Source organism: Lingula anatina, chromosome 8 (genome assembly GCF_051362555.1).
Source record: "Lingula anatina isolate TDL-2025a chromosome 8, LinAna3.0, whole genome shotgun sequence".
Lineage (NCBI taxonomy): Eukaryota > Metazoa > Brachiopoda > Lingulata > Lingulida > Lingulidae > Lingula > Lingula anatina.
Window position 1 is genome coordinate 13222922 of NC_141774.1, and position 24792 is coordinate 13247713.

The window sequence follows — 24792 nt, forward strand, 5'->3', positions numbered from 1 at the left end:
TCTGTCTGTACAGTTAACATTGATGATAATCCAGGGGGGGAATGAGTATCAAGACACCATGGCCTTCTTTTGTTACAGCATTTCTCAATGACTTACATTTCTGTTTCTATTCTGTAACACAACACTACACTGGATGATTAGGAGCATTTGCTCTTAAGGCCTATAAAGTTTAGTAGAGGTTAATTTTCTTGTACCTGAAAGGGGGGGGGGGGTATTGGGGAGTATCTACTAGTATTTGTACATACAATCAATTTGAAAACAAGTAATTAGTGTATTGAACAAAAATTTATTGGAAAAAAAAAATACATCCCAATTACTGACGTTAAGCACCCTAACACGCTAAAACGCTATAATATATTTATAACATGGAAAAGATGGTAGAAGTCTCTATAACATGCAGAATACTTGGCTTGACTGATGTATACTAAGGCACAAGTTTGAGGGAATCTCACTCCCTTTTTGAGAATCGTTTGTTGCAAAACAGCTTGTATGTCGCCATTGACATTTTTGATCAAATTGACTTTCATAACATGCTTTGGCCAACTATAGCCAATAAAAAGAGGTGAGAAAGGTATTGTCCACTAAACCATCTGCATTGAATTATATGTGCAAAATAATGATTACTAGCCATTCAAACGGCACAGAATTGAAGTCACGCAGGAGATGATGTCGTCAAACAATACAAATAAATAAATAAAATAATGTCCAGTATTTCACATATCTTAGAGCTACATTTTAAGTGATCCTACTAAATACCTGTATTACACACTGTGAATATACTTATATATCATATAAACTCTGTATAGATTGCGATTTGAAACTTGCTTATTTTCACACAAAAACAACCTGTGCAAGTGATGAAAGCTTAAATAATATATGTGGTAGCAATAGACACTTCGAGCCAAGCACAATCATATATGATAATATCTCGACTGTTCATCTATATATATATATATTAATATATACATTTGTATGTGCATCGTGTATACTTCATTGACTTCATGATATAATGCTCATCAGAAGATTTGCAACACATGATTTACCCCTTTTGAAATATTTACAAGGATTATAACACAGATCTGAATTAACAGCTTTTGAAATATTTACACTGACAACAAGTTTGTAATTGTAATGTGCACCGATGAAACCCAAGCAAATTTGATCATTTTTAAAAAGTCTTCAAGCGAAAATATTTCTGAAAACTCCCTTTTTGCATAGTTGGCCAAAAAGAATGCACTAACTGTAACAACGATAAAACCTTGACATTAAATTATCATGATAACTTTGAGTTTCTAAATGCATATCGTGTAAGGTGAGAGAAATTGCAATTCCAATTTCAACTGGTCTGATATATGGTACGGGAGACCTTTTCATGTGTAGATCTACCTTGGTCATAGACTTATCATTGACCTTCATACAGGACCATCGAGGTCATGGTTCACACCAATGAACTACATACAGGACCATCAAGGTCATGGTTCACACAAGTGACCTTCATACAGAATTAAATAGGTCACAGATCACACCAATGACCTAGACAAACTTCTAAATTAGATCATTATTGACATGAATCTCTACAATGTACACTGTACACACACCATATACCTCCACATAATTACTCTGATTTATTCAAAGAGGCAGTTCATGCAATTTAATACAACATTATTTTCAAACCCGAAAATTCCATAGGCACAACAATTATAGCATGGAAACAGAAACATTTCAGGCAAGAAAAAAATCTCATGACTTGCCCCTTTTCTCCTTCACAATTATACATAGCACTCCAATTGACCCGTATTAAAAAGTGTGACTATTATTCACAAGATGCAGGTTCATCCCATTTTAAAGTTTTCTTTTGTATATCTTACCAACAGGGAATTTTTAATAATAGACATCTGGTAGTTTCTTTACACAGAAATAATTAAGTTTAAAGTTTGATGATCTTGATGTATAACTGTAGCAATTTTGGCAGCCTATGAGGAGCTAGTCCAGCTCTTATTTTAGCACAAACAAACAAACAAACAAACAAATAAATTTAGAAAGAAACAGAATTGAGAAAGTGAAAAAAGTGCCCATCTAAAGCTTTAAGAGAAGAATTTTATGAAGAAACAATCTGTCAAAAATTTAGGAATACGCATTTTTTAAACTTATGGCAAATTGAAAAGTGCAAGATTAAAATTTGTGAAATTCCACCATATTTAGTTTTCCCTGAGGTGTATAACACTTGTTTATCATGAGCGGTGCATACATCAAAAGAGTGCAAAGCCAGAACACCCCCGACTCTACAACCTGGTGATCATCTGCAAACCATGCAAGAATCATCCAAAAAGTTTACCCCATGGATAAAAATAATAAATATTCCAGGGTTCTGTTACAGAAAAGAACTTGGGGGTCCCAAAATAGGCTGCAACTTTTTTCCCTAAAAACTCTGGTATACTTCAATTCAGTGCCAATCCAAGGCAGTCCACTAAAATAATGTAACTATTTGTTGAAAACAGCTATTTCTTAAACTTCATTAGACATACAATAATTGATTTAACTTGGACCAAGACTGATAAATCTGGATTAGAAATACCCTTAATTTGAAATTTTTGGTCTAAGGTGAAGACTAACTAGGTTTTTGAAGTACTTTCATGAAACTGCATGGCACCTCTAAATGTGTAAAATCACAGTTTGCTTTAATGCCTGTAAGAATGTGAGCAAGACCAATGACCTGCAAAAATGATATGGTTGTACAAATATACAACAGTGATTTTCTTTCACTCACTTTACTTTCCAATTATATAAGACACATATTGTACTGTTAACTTAATTTAAGTGTACTTCTCTAAACAAGTAGTTGCCCAAACTATGCCACACAATCATTTTCATTTTCTGTCCATTTTTTTTTCATAATTTAATTTAATTTTTTTTCCTTCCGTCAAATCTGTATAGCAGATTTTGAGCACCTGTATTTACTGTTGTCATGGGACTTATACACACACCTCAAAAGAATAACTCTTTTCCTCAGTCCTTTTGACAATTTGGCATTTTTGGAGAAAATGTTGTATCTACATTCAAGATCCCAAAATGAAATCTAATGATCAAAACCTGTCTCTTTTAGTAGATGATCAGTGTCTGCAATAAAGTGCTGTATATCCAGATATTAGTTGGCTTAATTATCTGTTGAAACACGTCACACCACATTTTCATTCATAGGGGAAATCCAACAACATTTACACTGCTGACAGTGATCAACTGTTTATATATACATATCAGTTGCATAGATTACTTTATGTATATTATGTGATATTCATAAATACTGAAAAGATACTAATAAAGTAGATATGATGTGTTGAATACAAGTGCCCTAGTACTTTTCTTCTACACAATTACTCCTCCTTCACAAAAGGAAAACAACCTTACACACCTATTCCTAATAGATTAAAAACACAAAGGTACGTGTTCTCATATCATTCTGAGATATTTTCACTCACTGACAAGTTGAAGTGACCTTCACTCATGGAATTGACCTTCACCCATGGGAGTGACCTTCACCCTTGACCTTGCTGACCCAGCAGCAAGAGTCCACATTATGAAATGACGAGGTGGTGGAAAGAGATCCAGGTTTTCTCCTCTGTAAATCATATGCAGGTTTCTTTTCACTTACACTGTGTTAACTCCAAGTCTGTTCTTTCTATTCGTAGACTCTTTGAGATATTTCATCCAATGAGATGAAAGGAAACCCCTAACCTCTACTCTATAAATCGAGTGCAGGCTTTCTTCCATTTACACTGTGTGCACCACATATCTCTGTTTTCCATCCCGTACACTTTTCGACATTTTTTCACCTCACTTCGAGATTTTTTGTGAGTTGGGGAGCACCTCGGAGGAGTCCCAAATACATGAGATTTTGGAGAAGCAGCCTGGTGGCTGTGGAAACGTTCCTGGGAGTTGGGTTTCACAATTTTTATGGCAGAGGTCATCTGTAACAATGAAAAAGATGGCTTTTTATTATAATGTACCCTGTTGAGAGATCTGGATCTTGAAACACTTAACATTAGAAAGTTCCAATAATCTGACGTAAACATTCCACAGTATTTAACAATTTGAAATCTCTCTCTCACCTACACACACACACACACACACAGAAACACACACACTCTATCTTCATATGTATAATACATATGTTTTTCAATACGATGACTTTGACCATGAAGGATTTACATATATATATTCATGCATGTATTCATCAATTGGATGTCTGTTAGGCTTACTATCATCTCTACAAGTGCTGTCCCCTTTATACTCACATAGGAGCCAGCAGGTTCAGAGGCTGAGATCTGATGTGGGCGTGGGGAGTCACCACTTGTCCATGACAAAGTCTGCTGCAGGTTGCCAGGAATGTTGATTGGGCTTGTATTGGAATCTTCTGTGAAATGAGGTTTAACTTCCTGTAATAAAAATAATCATAATGCACAGAGCACTTAATATTGTATTCAATAAAAGTCAAATATCTGAACACTGCTTTTTTTTTAAATCAGAACTTTGGCCAATTCATGGAATTCAGAATGTTGTGCATGTGTGTTTGTTTGTGCATGCACATACATATATGTTGATTAAAAAGGTCATAGCCTGAAAAGAGCTTAATAAAGGCATAATATGCCATCTTAATTTCTTCTCATAGAAACTAACCCAATCCAAGGAAGACAGGACGAGGTACTGGGGAACAAAAACAACATGCTGAGTAAGTCTTCTCACCTTGACTTTTCTCAGATAATCGTGGTCCATATTCCACCTGTGAGCGGTTTCAAAATGGCTGACATCTGGCGGTGAAGATGTGTACATCTGAGCGAAGGAATCCACCATACTGTCAACCGTAACCTCTTCCTCTGTGTAATAGAACTCCTCTTCGTGGTCGGAGAGATCAGCGTCTGAACTTTGTGGTCTAAACAAGAAAGTTTTTCAAATTCGTCAAATTTCTCGAATTCACCTGCTATATAGCAAAGCTCAAACTAGGAGGTAAATTATGCTTAGAATAGAATGTTTTAACAAGCTTTTTTTTATTTGCCAAATAACAAGCAATTACAATATTTAGTCTCAAATATTTCATCCAAGAATTGGTCTTTAAATCAAATGCATATTTTTTCATTTTTTCACTTGCATACATTCAAGTAAATAATGCCTAATAATTTTAACCGTAAAGATGGTAATTAAAATGGAATCTTTTTTTCTTCTTTTTTTTTTTATTTGCATTCATACAAATATAGATACTTCAACTGCCTTAATTCTTACCCCAAATGTGCTTCCCTGACATGTTTCTCGATGGCTTCACATGTACTGTGGAATCTGCCGCAGCCCGGCCAAGTACACTTGAATATGGTTCTTGTTGATGGCTACAATGCATAATATTTTGATTGTTAAGCTGATTGTAAAATATTCTGTTAACAGATATAAATCTGAAGCAGACTGCACATTTGCTTTATAATGTCAAGATCATTAAAATAAAAATCAGTTTATTGTCACACCAACAACAATGTCACAATGACCCCCATTTCACTGTCATACCTAACACAATGTCACGATGACCCAGACTCCTTGTCACACCTAACACAATGTCACAATGACCCAGTCTCACTGTCACACCTAACACAATGTCAAAATGACGCAGACTCCTTGTCACACCATACACAATGTCACAATGATCAAAACTCCTTGTCACACCTAACACAATGACACAATGACCCAGTCTCATTGTCATATCTAACACAATGTCACAATGATCCAGACTCTTGTCACACCTAAAACAAAGACCCACACTGCAACAAGACGCAATGAAAACACAATCCTCACCTTTCTCCTCTTACTGCTCCCTTCCTCGCTGAAGTAGGCAGAGTTAGAATCTTCCAAAACAATTCCTTCATCCAGAGAGGATCCAAACACAGTAAATGAAGGGGCGCTTTCACTGACTTGCATGGGTGGCGAAGGAGACCCAGACTTAAAGCTCGAAGACAAGAAACTGTCATTGAAGGAGCGTGGACTCATTGCTGTTGGCTCTCCTGAAAAATTGTTATTATTTTATTTTTATTTATTAGGTAATAATTTTATTTTAAAGACACTGCACAGAGTATTCTGTCAGTATAGTAATTATTTATGACTATATAAAGTTCTTGCACATAATACAAAAAGACGCCCCTTAAAGTTATCTGCTGGAAACTTTACCAGTAATTAATCATGTTGGCTACTTTTCTAGCTTTTGCACATAATGAATGCTAGACTTATTCATATATTCAATTAATATAAAATACATTAGCCTTGATCCTTCCTCTGCCAGATCTCCAATCATACAATAATTCAAAATGTACAATGTCCATTACTGTGTCACATTGATAATAGACAGATGAACATACACTCATCCATTTTTTGGAGGACACAACTGAGGAAGAGTTCACAATGTTTTGTTGTTACAGCAATGGCACACAGTGGTCATTTTTTAGTTGTTACAGTCGATTCTCAATTGTTAAAGATTATTTAAAAAGAAGTGCACCTTTTAACGTTGGTGACACGGGACTACAAGACAGAGCAGTGAGAACCAAGGCCGCAGACCTCTCGTCCATCATCTCAGCCTCATTCTGGTCTGTTTGCATCAAGTCATCGAGATCTGGTGAACCCTTTCTGCGACGTCTGAAGCAAAATAATAATAATAATAATACAATAAAATAAATAATGATGATGATGATAATAATAATGGACTTAAAGTGAATAATAACTATAATAGTTAATGACATTAATACACATAAATGACATAATTAAGGAAAAAATACTCTTTTCATTAAATGGCTTGCGCTTGTCCTCGACATGCTAATTACTAAGTAAAGCTTTGTGTTGGATCGTTATTAGATCTGTGGGATATCTGCAAAATTTTATTTTATAACTCTTTTGTGGGAGGAACATAAAGATGACATGCCTTAAAGCTTAATTTATACACTAACAACTTATTAATTTGTTCATTAATTGAAAAATCAATACAAGACTCATACTGTGTTAAAATGTCTTTTATTTACGCTGCTAGGTCAAACTTTAATAACATGGTATACTTTATCTAACATCAATCAGGAGAGTAATATTATGTTCTTTAGTCATTTACGTAAATTCTTTTTTCTCTGGACTGAAATAATAATATCTTTAACATCTGGCCAAAAAGGAAATAAGAAAGATAGAAAAGAAACCACTACACTTTTGAGTGTGGATGTGAGCCTAGAAATGGAATCTGTGCCCTTATTCACGTAGCATTCCACACAAGTTCTATGTCCTCAGTATATTAACAACCTTGAGGTCATGTCCTTAAAGTGACAGAGTAACATGAACATTTAACGCTGAGGAACTTGACGTTTAACGCCCTAATTGAAAGCGATGGGGCAAAGGTTAAGAGAGGATGATGTTCTTAGGGATGGAGATGATTGAGCAATGGGCTATAAGGCCAAGTTACACAAAATTATTTTTGTCTGAAATTGGTCTTGACTGAAAGACCAGAAACTTGGTCCCATTCAGCTCAAGATTAATCTATAATGACATACTCCAATACAGTCAAAAACATTGGTCAATGCCATGCTTTTATTAACAGTATTTTATTCAGTCAGGTTACCACTGATTAACCTCAAGTTCAAAGACACTTAATGTAAGTCTAAAAGTTAACAGCAATTTCGGGGCTAAAGTCCTTCACTGAAATGGGGCCCAATTATCTACGCCTGTCATGATTTATGCCTGAGTCACTTTGTGAACCTAGGATTGCTATTGGAGTTCATTAGCACCCCCCCCCCCCCCAATGAGGAAGGGGGGGGGGCGGTGCATTGCTTCACTTGTTATTCTAGCTAGAATGGAAAAATCACTTGGTTCTTTTTTTAAGTCCACATTGTCCCTAGACAGTGCTAATGGGTTGACTAGTCCAATTAAAAAAAAAAACTACACTTCCTTGAGCAAAAATAAAACAACTTATGTTTTAAACCATAGATCATTAAATAGTTAATTAGTAAAGTGAGATCAGATTAATCATAAATTGAAGGGGATCAAAGTTTTCTGGTCCAATGAATCATTTGCCCATATATATATATATATATCACATGATAATGCTGCACAGTGGCACTTGAAAACCATTTGAGTACTATACGTCATAACATTTCAAAGAGTACCCCGTTTGAAAATGAACTTTGTTGGCCCTTATTGTTATCATGCATGTTTGATGGCAGAGAAAAAAGGGAATTTTTGTTATGCAAGAAACTTTTAACTTCTAAAAATCCATGATTTGATCCCTTATTCAGACAGGTTTAGAATATAATGTCTCAGGCAAAATGTGGTATCTTAATTCATTAATTCTCTCTCACTATCCCCCCCTCCCAATTAATAAACCCCCCTTCCTTCTTGATTTCTTGCATTGACCTGCACCTCCCTATTACTAGTATATAACAAAAGTACATTCAAAGCCTTGCGGCACAAGTATTGCGTAAGTTTTTCAGATGTCAACAACCTCTCGTCCCAGAAAGCCACCAACAACAAAAATGTTCTTTTCTGACCTGGAGCCTTTCAGTGAAATAACCATCCCACATGTAACCCACGTCATTCCAGTGACTTTGTTATTGTTTACAACACTGCACTAGATTTCAGCCACTTACTTAAAGTACACAAATATGATTTACACAGTTTGAGAGACCCAGCTATCTATAGAGCTCTTGTAACTGATCTTCCATGATTCAACTGTTACAGGTGTCAAATAACAAGCATGTGATCATAATTGTAACAGGTAAAAAAATAAATGATAATAATAATTATATCAGTGATATAGTCATGAGACATATATATATCATAACTTGCTAGTCATAGCATAAATGAAGAACCCCACATGGACAGCTAGTAAATCTGGGTCACTGCACTGATTGCCATGTAAATAAAACCTCAAGGTCAGCTTAACCTTACAGCACCCTGAGTTTCACTGATTGCTGCTGGAGACTCACCTCTATGCTGACAATATATGTGAGATTCGGGGCCATGGCTATAGTCCGAAGGTTCATTAGTCCGAAGGTCCACTGGTCTGAATTTTCACTATAGAACCTTTGGACCAATGAACCCTTGATTAAAAAACCAATGAAAAAGTTACCATTTATCGGACCAATGAACCTTTAGACTATAGACCCCCCCCCCCCCCCAACCATGTGAGACTCTATCGTACCAGTAACCTCTGAAACTGAGGCCAAGAAAAATTCAATTCAAACTGGTAACCAGCCAAGGAATCTTCAAATCAAAATTTGTAGCCAAATATTTAATTAACTGTGTCAATGCTTATGCAGAAACATGATTTTACTTGTAGATCTATGCAAGTCTTATTTAAAATCTTAATTTGTGTTATCTTATTTTATTATCTTATTTATTCTTATTATTATAATTTAATTCCTGAAAAAGAATGTTTAGTTTTACCGTCACTAGAGGTCACTACTGTCATTGTTTTGAAAAGGAGTGTGTACTGCGAGTCCAAAGGTCCATTGTCCAAAATAGGTATCACTGGACCAACAAATATGACAGAACTGACAGAAAAAAACATATATGCAGAAAAACAAATTAACAGGTCAATAATCAAACTGGTCAAAATTGGACATGGGAAATCATCAAAATTTTGAAAAAATTGTATCGATTAATAAGTAATTAAGTAACAAAAAACAAAAGAAATTGGTCTTAATATTGGCCGATCCAGAATCAACTTGCAGAATTCTGTTAAAACAACACAGTCAATGAAAATCTATTTGGAAATCAGACCAATGAATGTCTAGTGATAAACACATCATTTCTCAACAATGAAATCCCCTGACAACAATTTATACCAATGAAGCACCCGCATACAACATCTAAGGTTACTAGCACTCTCTTTCTTTATTTAACTTGAGTTTCATTATCAAGTAATCAATATGCATATGTTCTGAGGGCAAAATGACATCCCAACCTGAGAAACAATAACCATATTGTTTTATTTTCAAAGTTGCCTTTCTCATGCTACCTGAAACCTAGGAATGTATTAATCACTCACGCATGACACACTGAAAAATGACAGGCACATAATCATCTTAACTTTTTATCTTTTTTAGGTTTGGTTTGCATTCTACATTCTCATTATTATATAAATTATAAGTATCAAGACCAGTGAAGCATCAACATTTTTATTACTTAAGTAAAACATTCTTATTTCTACATTATTTCATTTATTTAGTTTTCATTCATTAGTTATTTATTTATTCATATAATATGTAAACCAATTATCCTGACCACTGACACATTTCTTATTTCCCAACTCACTCACAATAATCCCTAATCTAAAAGCTATATGATATATGCAGTATTTTACGGCATTGGTGGAATTTTTTGCATTGCCTTAGTGTGCTCAGAGTCCGAAACCACAACATCTGTGTTAAACTGTGCACCGCAATCCCCTGCCAAGGATCATCTATATACACGTATATTCAACCCTGTACGGTAATTACTCTGTAATTTCAAACAATTATACTAATTAAAAGAGAAAGAAAAAAGTTAGTTAGTATGACTTTGAATTTTGGATTCTAATATTTTGGAAAGTTAGTGAGTTAGTTCTCTTTGAGTCAGAAAGTATACCACAGTAAGCATATGAAAATGATAAATTTTGAAAAAGTGAAAAAAAAAGAAAGAAAAGTTAGGCCTTTCAATAGCAATTACCATACATATATGAACCAAAAGCCATGTACAAGTATGAGGATGCAAACCAACACATAGACCCCTCAGGGTAAATTATTTTAAGATAAGCCCTGGGCAACACCACCATACATGCACTGTAAATGGGTTTTGAAGCCAGTTAATTCAAGCAGAACATGACCATAGGCATGTGACCTAGCCCAAACAGTGGAAAATAAACTGTGAAATGTATTCCACTTAGATTCCAGAATTAAATAAACATCAAGTGCACGCAGAGAGCTCAGTTGTCCAAATCAATTCTGTTGTTTATTTTTCTTTTGTTGTGAACACAACACTGAGAAAAATAGCAATAACTTCAACAAAATATTAACATGAGTTTGTACAATAACAATAATAATGACAAATGGGAATATTCAAAATAATGATAATAATTTGTATGCCCCCCCCCCCCACACCCCTCAAAAATCGATGAGGGGTCAATTAACTGAAGCCTCCATGCATGGTCTTGTTATAAATAAAAATTCCCCATTAAGATAAGTACATATCCCAGCAAGCACTTGTGGTCATACCTTATCAGTAGGCCTATCTTATACCTGAGAGTACACTTTCCCTGCTTGCTATATCAGGTCAGTAGATTTGTATGTGTCAAGTAAGCAATGAGATGCTATTTATATCTTCTGCTGCATGGGCCAATTTAGAAAGGATTTGATGTTGGCAATAATGCAGCTATCAGTGTGTGTGTGTGTGTGTGTGTGTGTGTGTGTGTGTGCGTGTATGTGTTGAGAGAGAGAGGGTTTGGAAGAACGCTACACAACGAAGCTTTTAAGTACAAGTTTCATGAAGGAACAGGTCTCTGGCCTTGCTTTATGTAATACTGTTGATCACAAGACCTCAGTTTTATGTCAACAAAGCTATGCTATTTTTAAAAACATTCCAAGGGCAAATTCAGTTTCTTTATTTACTGACTGTATTTATTCATTGATAATTTTAAAGGGGGGGGGAGGTAAAACCACTCTGACTGAGCTCTCAATCAAATACATCCAAAACATTCCCTTTCAAGAAAAACTAATTCCTTCTAAAGTAATGAAATCCTTAATTGAATCAAGAATTAGTGTGACAATGCAAGTAGGCTTTTTATAAAATTTAATGAATAGACGTTAAATCCTCCTCTCAAAAATTCTGTATTTGACTCTGCAAGTCACAAGATTGTGTAATTAATAATGGAGTGCTATTTATAACTCTCACTCTGGGAAACCCCCTTCTAAAAATATAAATGACACAATATGAGTAATAAAAATTATCAGCATAAATATCATGCAACGGAGCAATACTCACTCGAATCAATTCCATTGTATCACTCTATGGCAACATTTTTGATCATATACTAGTTAAAATGTTGCTTCGCTTAAATTTTCAAAAGAAACACATTGAAGAATATGCAACAAATTTGCATATTATTATTTTATTTCAAATTGAAGGAATAGTGAGGGTGAAAAACACATCATTTTTTATTCTTCTTCGAAAAATATTCTAATACTACACTTCTAATCTCCAAACTCTTGTTTCCTGACTTTCCGCAAACGGCACAAGTACTAGTTACTGTCCACAACCCTTAATTAGAACTTCTCTGTACTGATTCAAAGAACCAATACAAAAAATATTACTTCAATTAAAAAAAAAAAAAACGCAACGCACTGAGGAATGCATGATGTAGGAAAAAAAAACGATCCACCCCCTACAACGCCAATAACGTTGCTCACAATATACGGTTACCATACAGCGTCAATATTGTTAACGTGAACCGCGATGCCGCAGCACGCGTGCCTGGACGCCGCGCAGTAAACGATCACGTTCCGTGTCAAACAGCTGTTTAAGGGTGACCTAGTTTTGCCAACTTTAGCGGTGCGCGCATGGGCACGTTGATGTTACGCCACCGGTCACGAACCCCCACGAATTCTCCTCAACAGCTGTTTTGTTCAGTAATTCTTGACATGTACGAAAATGCTTTGACCTGTATTTAATAGCCAATATTTCCGTGGCAGAGGGAATTTTTTGATGACGCGAAAATAAACCGTTGGGGAAAATCCCAATTTGCGTTTTTTGACGTTTAATCTAGAGCTCAAATCTTACACTGTTACATAGAATAGTAATACGATCAATTTGATAATTTTTTTCTGTATTTTCTCTCCCTACAAAAACTTACCCTGTCCTCAACGGTACGTCGATCACTTGTGACACTGTCCTTTTCTTGTTTGTTTCTGAGGACAAAGTTATCGAAGGAGTCGGGTCGCTTTTTAAGTTCAAGTCCGCCATCTTTGAGTAATCCGTGTCCATGTCTTGCAATCTGGCAGATTTTCGACTCTCTAACAGCCGAACCTCTTCCAGCGGTCTCATGAGCTCCGGAACACTGTCCTGGTCTTCCCCGGCGTCCGGTATAATGATCACAATGTCCTCGGGTTTGTTGTGTTTTATCACCACCCCTGACAGTTCCCGGCCATGATGGGTGAGGAAAACTTTCTGGCCCCGCTTTAGTTTGGCGTCCGTGATACTCTGAAAACCCGGACCAATGATATCAGTGTCAAGGATCTCTTTTGTGTGACCATCGTCGAAGTTGACGGTGTAAAAAGTCCGACCGTTCGGTGTCGGATTTGACCCCTCCAGAACGCCCGAGTAATACCGTCCATCTTGCCACTGAGCAGCCACTCTCGTGCCTACAATAGAACGCTTCGCTAGGCGTCTTGTCCCAAACATCGTCTCTCGAAACTCCCTCAACCGTTCCCCAAGGTATCGTTCCACTTTTCTAAGTTTTTTGGGGTAAGCAATACCAGGAGATTTATTAGATTTTTTGCCTTAAAGTTGATGTCGCAGTTTCACCGGTTGCTTACATCAGCGGTTTGTTTTGGTCTAGATGGGAGGCGTGGAAATACCGGCAAACTTGGTGTACCACGTGACATTGTTTTGGTCCGCTGATTGGTTCATTGCAATAGTTTCTACCTTATGATTGGTTTAAAGTTCTAAATCTGTCAATCAATCAAAAGTGACAACCAGCTGATTGTTAAGATTTTTTTCAATACAACTTTTATTTCACTGATTTAGTACTTAGATATGAGATCAATAAAGATATTCACTACCATTTTATCGTACAGACAACATATATTCTTCTCATTTTGTGTCCTTGAGCGTCAATTTTGTTTCGATCTGCCAGGTTTTTTACCGCAACAAGCTCCGCCCTACATTCTGTTTATATAGATTCTATGAAGTCAAATTTTACCCTCTGCAAAACATCTACCTAGTATTTCAGTAATGCCACAAAGATCACAAATATACTTTTTAAGCTGTGGATTAAGCCGGAAACCACTGATTAATGCCTTTAATACATACTTACACATTTGTGACACTTTGAATACGTTTTACTAAAATGGGGCAATTTTCCAAAAGGGGAGGGAGGATGTTGGAACAGCGGCAACAAACGCGGTGCTCAGGTCACAGGTTGTTCATAACACATCCCGAAGATCCCACTAAAAATGTCAGCCCCCTTGTAACAGCACAGATGCCACCGTGGACATCTTGGAGTAGTTCGCTCATTCTTTTTGTGACTTTGGCATCGGCTTTAGGGCACCCAGAGCAGTTTGAAGGTATATGCGGCGCGTTTATTTGCTCACCTGAAACTTATATAGTATTCGAATATACAGTTTGCTAAGCCTAATCGTTTGTTCAAGTTATCTGAATGAAATAGACATATTGTACGTGTATCTTTGTAAATAACATGTGAATGCTGTATGTGTTCAGACCCATATATATTTGGTGCTTGAAACTCCAAAATTGTGCTATTTATTTGCATACATGTACCGGTATATCTGCATGGCTTTCTTATTATTCTACTTGGCCACCCCCCCCCCCCCCCCCCCGGCCCCCTCCTCCCCAAAAATAAATGAATAATAATAGCAACAACAATAACAATAATAATAATAATGGTTAAAAATAAAACAAGTATAGCAAAGGGAACATGGGCAACTTGATTAGAACTTGGAAAAATGTTAATAATTAATTTTAAATTAATAATAAATATTACGTACTGTTGTTCATCAGATGTACAAGTACACCTGTAGCGATTTGGGGTGAGTGCAGAAAAATCACCAGCCAGACCAGGAATCGAACCCGGGACCTCTCACTAACAGGGCGAGTGCTCTTACCTACCGAGCTATCCGACCGGTTCTACCTGCGTCTGGCACTACACTCCTCCCCCCCAAATGCCGAAAGGCGCGAGCCCTATCTCGCAACACCACTGCCACCATTGTAGCGATTTGGGGTGAGTGCAGAAAAATCACCGACCAGACCAGGAATCGAACCCGGGACCTCTCGCTAACAGGGCGAGTGCTCTTACCTACTGAGCTATCCGACTGGTTCTACCTGCGTCTGGCACTACACACCAAACCATGCACATACACATTATCTTTGTAACAAGGTTTCCCATCGGTGAAATAGATTTTTCTAGATCACTTGTGACATTAGCGATATTTAAATTACAAATCATGTCTAAGATTAATTATATATACATCATTTCTGAGATTAAGTACGACATTTTTTTTTAACCAGCAATGATATCCTAACTTTTGGTCAACTCGCATCAATGAATCAGCAGTTCTGTAGCCAGGTCGATTGGTGGTATTCGAAAGAACCCATTTTTTTGCCAGAAAAAGGTCTCCTTTGGGCAAAATTATATCTAGGTACATGAAGGTTTCATGGTAAAAGGTCCATTTTTTTCAGATAAAGAACCACCCATTTGAAATCAGCCATAAATGATAACAATTTTAAGAAAAGCGCTTATAGATGACAGGCCTTTCAAAATCATGTCTAATAGCTTAAATGATTTTTTGGTCCCTTTAGAAATGATTTACTTTCAGTTTTATTATACCTGATATGTTTTACTTGTAATTGCGTTACAGATTATTTACTATGTCGTCACTGTGGCCATGAGGTTGCCAAGGCGTCACATTTGTTACACGTACCTAGTCCACTGGCCCTGAGACAGAGAAACGACACAATACTGGGCGTGAAGGAAGTCCTCATACAACTCTTTCAAAATCCACAAGGTAATATATCCAAGTGTACTTGAAAGGGATGTGATGATGTACATGCATAACAAGAATTCCCCGCGAATATTATAATCATTAATGTAATATATGATATCATAAACAGTATTGCAGGAAAAGAAGGCTACCACATGCAATTGTATAGATTGTGTATATTTAGTGGGAATGTAGGTTGTAATGAACTGTGTTAAGTCTGCAAAGTTGTACATATGAAAAATGAAATAAGAGTCCAGGGCTAGACACTAACTTTTATGAGCACCTGTCCTTCGGACAGGTGATCATAAATTTGACCTGTCCGATTTTCAATCCAACCTGTCCACAAAACCAATAATTTTTTTTTATTCATACCTTTGAACTTTGTCAATTAATATGTGTAGTCATACATTTAATGTATTTATTACCAACACATTCAATCATATGAGCCCCGAAAATGCACCTTAAAGTGAATTTATGTTCAGATAAAAAGTTGTTTTTTCATACTTGTGAACTCCTGAAGATTTAATCTTGCATATAAGTCTAATATTTATTTAGTTCCAATCAGGGCTTCTCCTAGGATTTGAGGTACAGGGTTTACTAATTGTAAGTCTGCAATTTGATAACAGATTCACATGAAGTTTAACCAAAGCTAAAAAAAAAAAAAAAAAAAAAAAATTATTCATAATTTGGCGGTAAGTTTGCTCAGAACACTTGCATAATTTGGCGGTAAGTTTGCTCAGACTTCGTTTTGCGACTGCATGTGTTTTGTGCCAAAAGTAGGTCACTCTTTTTAATGCCGTCTAGGAAGAGGCAAAAAGACATTAGTATGCAACAAAAATGATTTTTTAAAGATTTTTGCTCCACATTTATCATAAAACATGACCTGTCCGTCGGACCCAACCCTGCAACTTCACCTGTCCGAACTGAATTTTTACCTGTCCCGGACAGGCGGACAGGCGCTAATGTCGAGCCCTGGAGTCATAAACATATAACTCATTTAAAGCATATGCTATTGTACTAGTGTTATCAACTGAACTGTTTTTATTATTATAATTATTATTATTATTATTATTATTAATTTCAGGAAGTCAGTTTCAAATAATAGCAGCTCAAAAGGCAGATGTTTATAAGTTAAATAAGGTAATGTGATTTGAAAATATTCAGTCTGTGCTATGCAGTTGGTAAATTTTGTGAAATAAGAGCATCTGTAGTGTAGCCTGCTTTGAATTTCTGACTTTTACTGTCACTTCAATTATATTTACAAAAAAAAAAAAAAATAGAAGAAAGTGATCATGTTGAAAAGTTTGATTAGCTATAGAATTTAAATAAGATTTGAAAGTTTATTGTTTTTTTTTTTCTTCTTGCAATACCATGAGAAATAAACTGATACTTTACCAGCCAATATTTCACTTGCTTGCTGTCTATGTACAGAAACATTGGCTGGGGAAGTGTCAGCTCATTTCTCAAGCTGTCTACAAAAAAAAAAATAAATAAATAAACAAATAGAAAAATGATCCATCTTTCATTTGGATTCTAGACACCATATTATGCATATTTTTGTTTACCTATTTTAAGACTTTTTTCCATAAATTGATTTTAGGCATTTATTGAACATTCCTGGTTCCCTGGGCTGACCTGGAGGGTCAGTGTCTGTCCTCGCTGTGGTCATCATTTAGGATGGTAAGGGGAACACACACCATATGTAAATATAACACACATTCGCACACACACAGTGTCTGTACTAGCTATGGAGAGCACATTTTATTCTCTGCTCTGTTTATGCTTAAAAGTATGTACCCATTGCTGGGCAGCTGAGTAAAAAGACAAGATTACCAATTTTAACAGCTTCCTCCAGTCTTTATTTCTGTTCTATGATAATCACTACACACTCAGATATTTTATTGTTTTCTATAGTTGATATAATTGAGCAAAAGTTGCCATACATTTATGTGATATATTTTAGGTTCTTTGAGCCCCATACCCATGATTTACCAGAGACCTACCCTGAAGCCATCAAAGACGGGTTTGTTGGTCTTATCCTGGAGAATTTACTGCATCAGGACTGTAAGTGTGCAAGCACAAGCAGAACATAATCAGTTACTTTCAGTGTTTGCCTCTTAGGAAAATAAGTTGCTGGACCAAAAGTCCAGCCATCTTGAAAAGTAGCTGGACTGAATGTCTCTTGGGTGGGAAAACTTCTCAGCCCGTTCTAAAAGTTGTCAGCCACGGGCATACGGTCCAGCCTTAATTTCTAACACTGGTTACTTTGCATCCTTTAACACCACTGCCGTTTCGCCCCAGCATTGTTAAGCACTACTTCACTGTGGTGACCTTACTCCACTGGACCACTTCAGTATAGATTCACCCTAGAAAAATCCAACATATTAAATATAATAACTTTTTATTAAATTTAAAAACTTTGTGTAATAACCAGTTTTTTTAAATCAAAATTACACCTTAATTCCTGGGACCCAGAAGTGAAAAATTTCTTGAATCTGTAATCAAAAACTGATAGAGGGAGTATAATGGCCCAGCAGGATTCAGTAACAGCGCAGTGAGTAATAAAGTGGAGACAAGTTATAAGAGGAGATGCCATATAATTATTAAAATATAACCATACTTTTCACAAAACACAGATATATATGTAGCAGCCTCAAGTATGGCAGATTTAACATCATCTCTACTAAGGTCCTTTTCACATCAAATATGCTGATGCACTTTCTGCAATTGACAGCAGAGCAGCTAGCCTGCATGGCAATACAATGAAAATGAAAAAGAGTCACCAAAACGGATTACCCTTAGTATTATATATTACTCTAATTGTAAGAAGAGACCATATTGCTTAAGTATACTGCCTGATGTGAAAAGTCAAAGAGTTACATCTAGCTCAATTTCTTTAATGCAATGGTACCATTTACTACATTTTCTCCTCAGCATATAACTACACTTGCCTAATACACACGTGACACATATTAGTTGTTGTGTAGTTACTGGTTAAAATGACATATTTAGGCAGTGTAGGGGTTTCGATAATTGAAATTGAAAAATAATTTATACTTTTTTTCTTTTCAGTTGCTGATTCACTTCTTATAACTCCGAAGTCTTATCTTAGCTGACATCAGCTCATACAGTGACAAACTGAGATATGTGCAGATTGTGCTCTTCCTTTCTCACCTAACACAATTTAATTTTATAACCAGATATAAAAATTAATTTGTTATTTACCACTGCTACATGTATGTGGAGAAAGACGTTAAGAACATTAAAAAAATGAAATTAAGTCATTGTTGCATGATTGCAGATGAAGGTGTAAAATGACTACATTCAATATAACATGTCTTGAGTAGTGGCATTACGTCAGGAGTCATTTTAACTGAAAGTTCGTTTAATTAATGTTAGAATACCTTCATGTAACATTGCAGCACTTGCTCATTTTCAAGATTATATCTTAAAAAGTTTACAGAAATGCACGAAAAGAAGATTCAATTAATGTTTTTTTCTTGTGACAGTGCATTTATTTTATGCAATAAAACCTTCAGAATTCTACAGTAATTGTCTTAGTAATTATGAGAGTGTCTTAATCTGGGAATTGCATGTACAGCCTTTTGCAACTTTTAAATTTTTTCTAATTCTTAAAGAATAAATACATCCAGTTAGATATACAGATGTACAATAAATAAAAATTAATCAAACCATAAGTAATGAAAGAAAGGAGAAAAGTCTTACTTTGCATAAACATTTTGAAGGTAATGGGATGGGTCCATTATTAGAAGTAGTGTTACAGTGTAATAAGCTAGGACCCTAGAAAGTTCATAAATTTTAATTTAATTTTAATCTAATTAATTAAAATTAATTAAAATAAAATAAAACGGAAAAGATCTGAAAACGAGTTTGGATCTTGCACGAATGAATGAGCTAGCGGATGAAAATAAAGACGCGTGAACAAAATCCGTGCCAAAATTCTCCAGCGTTATAATTCGTGATACATCAAGAGAACTTTTACGACATACTTTATAAAGGGTATCGGTTTTTGGCAAATATTGATTAGTCCCCCAGTGACACCGTAATATTATTTGTTCAGCAAAATACCAAAATTTGTAGAATATATAAATAAAGCCTGGTATTGTTTGATGCCATGTAACAGAAGTTTTTTCTTGTAAACTAAAATACTTTTTCTTTTTAGTTCATGAATATTTTCTTTAACAATTTTAAAGTATTTTAAGGAACCAAGCGCAATTTGTAACTCGTCGAAACCCAGGTAAATGCTGATTTCACCTAGTCAAATGACATAAAAAGTAATAGTGAAAGCAAAAACAGATTGAGAAAGACATCTCAAGGACCAAATGAATTCCACTGGACCGACAGTGCCTTACGAACAGTCAAACAATCGTTATATTCACTACACAAACCTTTGTTATGGAAGAACTTTCTGATCCGTCCAAAAACATGGCTCGCACAGTCAGCGTTGTGTCTTCTCGACGGCTAATACAGATAGCCGGTCGTCTTATTCTGGAGTTCGGAGTTAAATTCTGGAAGGGTTGTTGTACCTGCGCCCTTGGGCTGATGCTCCTGTACTGGATGTATGGGAGCCTGGTTGCCTTGCTGCTGTTGTTTTTCGCAATCATTGGTAGGTAGTTGCGGTCCTTGCATTGTTTTATTAAGCGGATGTGTTAATTTCTTTCTTTTCTTTTTCTTTTTTTTTTTTTTTTAGATTTTTTTATTCACTTTATTATTTTTTTTTTTTGGGGGGGGGTCACTAGAATATCTCTGTATGAGAGCATCCATTTGTTGTAAAGATATATTCAGTATTTATAGTCAGACATGATTTTTGTCATTTAAAAGTGGATTTTTTTTTTTTTTTTTTTTTTTTGCCCCAGCATCTCCCAGATGCACACTGGGGTCATAATTACTTAGCACATAATTCATCATTAAGGCCGCAAAGCCATTGCTTGCAGACCTGGGCTCCATAACTCGAAAGCATCGCCAATTGCGAATAACAATATCACCTTTTATTTCAAGGTTATTGCATGGGGCGAGTAAATACAGAGTTACGGAAAATAGACGCTTGAGCTTGGTTGCAATTTTGTGATGCTTTTGAGTTACGGAGTTCAGGTCTGTATACAGTATTGCTGTTGTCTTCAGGGTATAAAATTAATGTACTACACCCTACTGCAGTATCCAGCTAAAATGCATTGGAAACAATCACAAATGTTATCCACATTGCAGGTGTACTGTACAACCTTCAGGACAAGTTACTCTACTATCCTGAAGAGCCGGCACACTCCAGGATCTATGTAGAACTTCCTCAGGGCCTCAGTTACGAGAACATCTTCACACACACCTCTGACAGGGTACACATCAACATGGTTCTTATAAAACAGCCGCAGGGAAGGTTTGGAACGGCACCTACCATGGTTTTCTTTCATGGGAATGCTGGAAATATTGGGCATAGGTAAAGCAGTGTTGTGGTTACTTCTGGTATGATTTAGCTTTAAATGCTTTTAATGAATTACATGAAACATGACATCAATTATCAGCATGGAGAATAAATCTGATCAGAATGTTACTAGCAATATGGAATACTATACTTCACAGAAATACAAAAAGGATCCTGGTATACATATGATTTTTCCTGATGTCTGGATCAAATATTTTCTTTTGATCCAGAAAAAAAAGAAAAAAGTTTTTCTTCCTATTGTTCATCTGATTTTTTTTAAAATGATCAATTTCCACTGCAGATTCATAAAAAAGGTGACATCAGGGGTTTCAGACAAACCAACCTTTTTGCCAAGAAAAGGTCAGATCTGGGTAAAAATTGATCTAGGTACTAGTACATGGATGTTTCATGGAAAAGGGTCCCCCTTTTTCAGAAAAAGCCCCCCCCCCCCTTTTTTTTTTTAAATCACTGACTTCAGGCCTGTGTCCGTAACTTATGTCTTCCCTCTTTCAGAATGATGAATGCTCACTGTTTGTACCTCTACTCTGGCTTCAATATTCTGTTGGTGGAATACAGAGGCTATGGTAAAAGTCAAGGAAGCCCATCAGAGGAAGGTAAGCTCTCTCCAGGGTCATAAGACCTAGGGCCAAAACTTTTCCAAGCAAACCATCTAGACGTCATTTGTACATCCACCAGCTTCACCGAACAGCCTATATTTTCAAAGACTGCTGGATGGCTTATGAATTTTTTTGAAAAATGTTGGCCTGGACTTCCTGAAACTTTGTAGGAAATTACAGGTGGTCATTTTGGATGCCCTGTACCCCCAATCTCGGGGATGGGGGGGGGGGGGGGGGGGGGGGGGGGGGGGGAGTCCTGCCTAGGACCAATTTCATTCCAAAAAGGTAGAGTACTAGTAATTAATGAATGGGTGGATGAAAGGATGGATCAGTGGATGGACAGATTGGTAGATGGGTGGTTGGGTGATGGACCAATCAGTGGTTTATAGTAACACTGAAAATAATAATAATGCTCAGATAATGATAACCAAATAAAAATAATAATTTTATAAATTGATAGATAAAAGTGAAAAAGAAATGAGTCTAAAAGTGCTACGTCAATTTTCTTTACAGGTCTGTACCTGGACGCCCTAGCAGCAATGAAATATATTTTTCAAAGAGAGGACGTTGACCACTCTAAAATAGTTGTGTTTGGGAGGTCGCTAGGAGGGGCAGTAGCTATATATGTATCTACCCATCCACACTATAGCAGGAAGATCTTTGCAGTGATTTTAGAGAATACATTTACCTCCTTGCCACAGGTGGCTAAGGCAATATTTCACTTAGGTTTTCTACAAAGTTTACCAAACTGGAGTTTTAAAAACCAGGTGAGAAAATATATGTGTGATTTGTTTTGATTTTATTGATTTATTTAATATTATTGTAATATTTTTTTGGAGGGGAAGGGGTGAAGAGATGTGTTAACATCATATTGTTAGAGTAGGTATCTCTATTATAAGTGCAGAACTTTGAAAGGAATATTCGTCTCAGAGGCGGATCCAGCAATATTTTCTGACAGTCTTCCAAGTTATCTTTGCTGATCCAGCCTCCATTTTTTACCGTCTTCCAACAGAAAAAAAAGATACCCTTAAATAAAAACGTGAAAATCTGACAGTCTTCCAGAAGACCCAGAATAGGCCCAAATCTGCCCCTGTGTCTGATTGTTCAAGTTACATTTTAGAATAAGAAATCATGTTATTATCATAATTGTAATTTTAATAGAAGGCCTTGAATCAATGATTTCAGTATCCATCTGTGATCCGTATCAGACAACTGCAGCTTCCTACTCTGTTCCTGTCAGGACAGAGTGATAATCTCGTCCCGCCTGCCATGATGAACGAGTTATACGATGTAAGTATTAATCGATCTGTGTGATGATAAACAGTTTGATGACCAACTTTTGGATCATTACTGTAAATAGGTAATAATATAAATAATATATAATTATTAAATTTGTGCATGTACATATAATTCATATGGATGGATGTTTCAGAAATCTGGCAGTATACTAAAAAGACTGGTGAAGTTTCAAGGAGCCTCCCATAACGAAACATGGCAGAGCAACGGGTACTATGATGCTATAAATAACTTTATGATGGAGGTTAGTCAATTTGTGTAAACTTAAAGCCTCATTTTGAACTCAAGTGGATCTGTCAGACAATTTGTATTCTTAAAGATTGGGCAGATCATTGGACAAACTTACATCTCAGAATATTTCAAAGCCTTTCTTTGAAAAATCAATGAGTGAATTGAAAAAATCTTGGAAAGCTCTATGCCTCTTACTAAGGAAATCTTATGCATGGTCTTTTTTCCTTATTATTCAAATTTCCTTTTTTTTTTTGACAAAATGATTAATATTTCCTTATTTAGTTAGAGTCATGTTGCAGTGGTTGCACACAGTTAAAATTTCATTGAATCTTTTAATTTTTCAAAGTTAAAAACACAAAACATAATGCTGCTCCCTCAAGTATGTAGATCTGTGTAATAATGATAAGTTTTTAGTTTATAAGGGTTCAATTGATTGAAATTTGACCTTTTTTTTCTTTCAAGGTATACAAATCTAAGGTTGTGAGATCGTCTGCGGACACAAGGTTAGAACTAGGTGACGGTCAAGGTGATCATGTGGAAGGGGAGGTCAAGGTCATCTAACAGCTGACAACTTTCTTTTGAAATATCAGGCGGCCTTTGGGCTTTAAGATATCTTAATCATAAAGACATAAAGGAAGCTTTGTTGTATAGAAGTATAGTAAGAGTTGTGATTGGTTAAATATTTGAAAGTAAACCATGTCAGCCTTGAAACTAGTGAACAGCACAAGAACTGAAATTTAAAAACTGAAATTAAAAGTGAAGCATGGACACTCACATGAAATTCAAGATGAAGCATGGACACTCACAAAGTATTTTTTTGAATCAATAGAAATCAGTAAGAAAATTCAGATGACATAACAAATTTAAAAAAAAGGAAAATGCAGTAGGTTTTAATTGCAAATTTTGTGCAGGTAATTGCTGCCTTTGACTTTATGGTGATGCAGAGTCAGCAATCTGGCTGCATTTGATTCATTTTACTTATTAACATTTCATTCATATATTATATCAACCAGATGATATGGGATCTTATGGCGTCAATGCGCAGTGTATTGGGCTGCAACTGTTGAACTCCATGGTAGAAATCTGTTATTATAATCTAAATATCACCTAAAAATACGGTTAAAATTTCCTGGGTGGGCACCCCACCCCCGTTGGCAGCCTACAGCTCTGTAAGGGATACATGCGATCTTAGCTGGGCAAATTAGCTTTGGGACGGATGCAGCCTATTCCGTGAGATAATTATATATTTGTACACAGTTTAAAATTAATGCTAAAATGTACGTCCAGTAATAAGAAATAAAGTGTTATTAAGAAAAAAGTAATAAACATTGAGAAATGTATGTATCGCATATTTATTGGTATTGATTCTTAATATTTTACCAGATTAAAAAAAAAAACTACGAGATTATTTTCGATTAAGTATCAATAAAGAGCATTAATTTACAATGGATACATT

The 24792-nt window shown here is 35.9% G+C and overlaps 3 protein-coding genes across 3 annotated transcripts; 2 read left to right on the forward strand and 1 right to left on the reverse strand.

The window, feature by feature from the left end:
* Positions 1 to 266: 266 nt before the first annotated feature.
* On the reverse strand, positions 267 to 13606 carry LOC106159198 (zinc finger protein 704). The gene is made up of 7 exons (XM_086994733.1): positions 12890 to 13606; positions 6527 to 6663; positions 5833 to 6038; positions 5275 to 5375; positions 4741 to 4927; positions 4293 to 4433; positions 267 to 3965 (listed from the first exon to the last, which is right to left on the reverse strand). Exons 1-7 carry the CDS (start codon positions 13435 to 13437, stop codon positions 3735 to 3737), a joined length of 1551 nt encoding a protein of 516 aa, XP_086850859.1. The 5' UTR covers positions 13438 to 13606; the 3' UTR covers positions 267 to 3734.
* Positions 13607 to 14089: 483 nt separating this feature from the next.
* On the forward strand, positions 14090 to 19301 carry LOC106159203 (uncharacterized). The gene is made up of 6 exons (XM_086994734.1): positions 14090 to 14321; positions 15633 to 15779; positions 16840 to 16895; positions 17356 to 17435; positions 17719 to 17819; positions 18828 to 19301. The coding sequence occupies exons 1-6, from the start codon at positions 14105 to 14107 to the stop codon at positions 18869 to 18871; spliced, it is 645 nt and encodes a 214-aa protein (XP_086850860.1). The 5' UTR covers positions 14090 to 14104; the 3' UTR covers positions 18872 to 19301.
* Positions 19302 to 19964: 663 nt separating this feature from the next.
* On the forward strand, positions 19965 to 24676 carry LOC106159200 (protein ABHD13). Its single transcript, XM_086994105.1, has 7 exons — positions 19965 to 20382; positions 20982 to 21207; positions 21706 to 21806; positions 22323 to 22576; positions 22995 to 23099; positions 23242 to 23349; positions 23799 to 24676. Exons 1-7 carry the CDS (start codon positions 20172 to 20174, stop codon positions 23895 to 23897), a joined length of 1104 nt encoding a protein of 367 aa, XP_086850231.1. The 5' UTR covers positions 19965 to 20171; the 3' UTR covers positions 23898 to 24676.
* The last annotated feature ends 116 nt before the right edge of the window (positions 24677 to 24792 follow it).

What these genes read in the sequence shown, in the direction of transcription:
- LOC106159198 (XM_086994733.1), bottom strand. Translation starts at nt 13,437, where the DNA reads ATGTTTGGGACAAGACGCCTAGCGAAGCGTTCTATTGTAGGCACGAGA. An exon ending in CGTGTCACCAACGTTAAAAG is followed by an intron (nt 6,039 to 6,526) that starts GTGCACTTCTTT and finishes ACAATTTTTCAG; the next exon opens with GAGAGCCAACAGCAATGAGT. An exon ending in GGAGCAGTAAGAGGAGAAAG is followed by an intron (nt 5,376 to 5,832) that starts GTGAGGATTGTG and finishes TATGCATTGTAG; the next exon opens with CCATCAACAAGAACCATATT.
- LOC106159203 (XM_086994734.1), top strand. Translation starts at nt 14,105, where the DNA reads ATGGGGCAATTTTCCAAAAGGGGAGGGAGGATGTTGGAACAGCGGCAA. An exon ending in GCACCCAGAGCAGTTTGAAG is followed by an intron (nt 14,322 to 15,632) that starts GTATATGCGGCG and finishes ATTGCGTTACAG; the next exon opens with ATTATTTACTATGTCGTCAC. An exon ending in ACTCTTTCAAAATCCACAAG is followed by an intron (nt 15,780 to 16,839) that starts GTAATATATCCA and finishes TATTAATTTCAG; the next exon opens with GAAGTCAGTTTCAAATAATA.
- LOC106159200 (XM_086994105.1), top strand. Translation starts at nt 20,172, where the DNA reads ATGGAAGAACTTTCTGATCCGTCCAAAAACATGGCTCGCACAGTCAGC. An exon ending in ACTGGAGTTTTAAAAACCAG is followed by an intron (nt 22,577 to 22,994) that starts GTGAGAAAATAT and finishes CAATGATTTCAG; the next exon opens with TATCCATCTGTGATCCGTAT. An exon ending in TGATGAACGAGTTATACGAT is followed by an intron (nt 23,100 to 23,241) that starts GTAAGTATTAAT and finishes TGGATGTTTCAG; the next exon opens with AAATCTGGCAGTATACTAAA.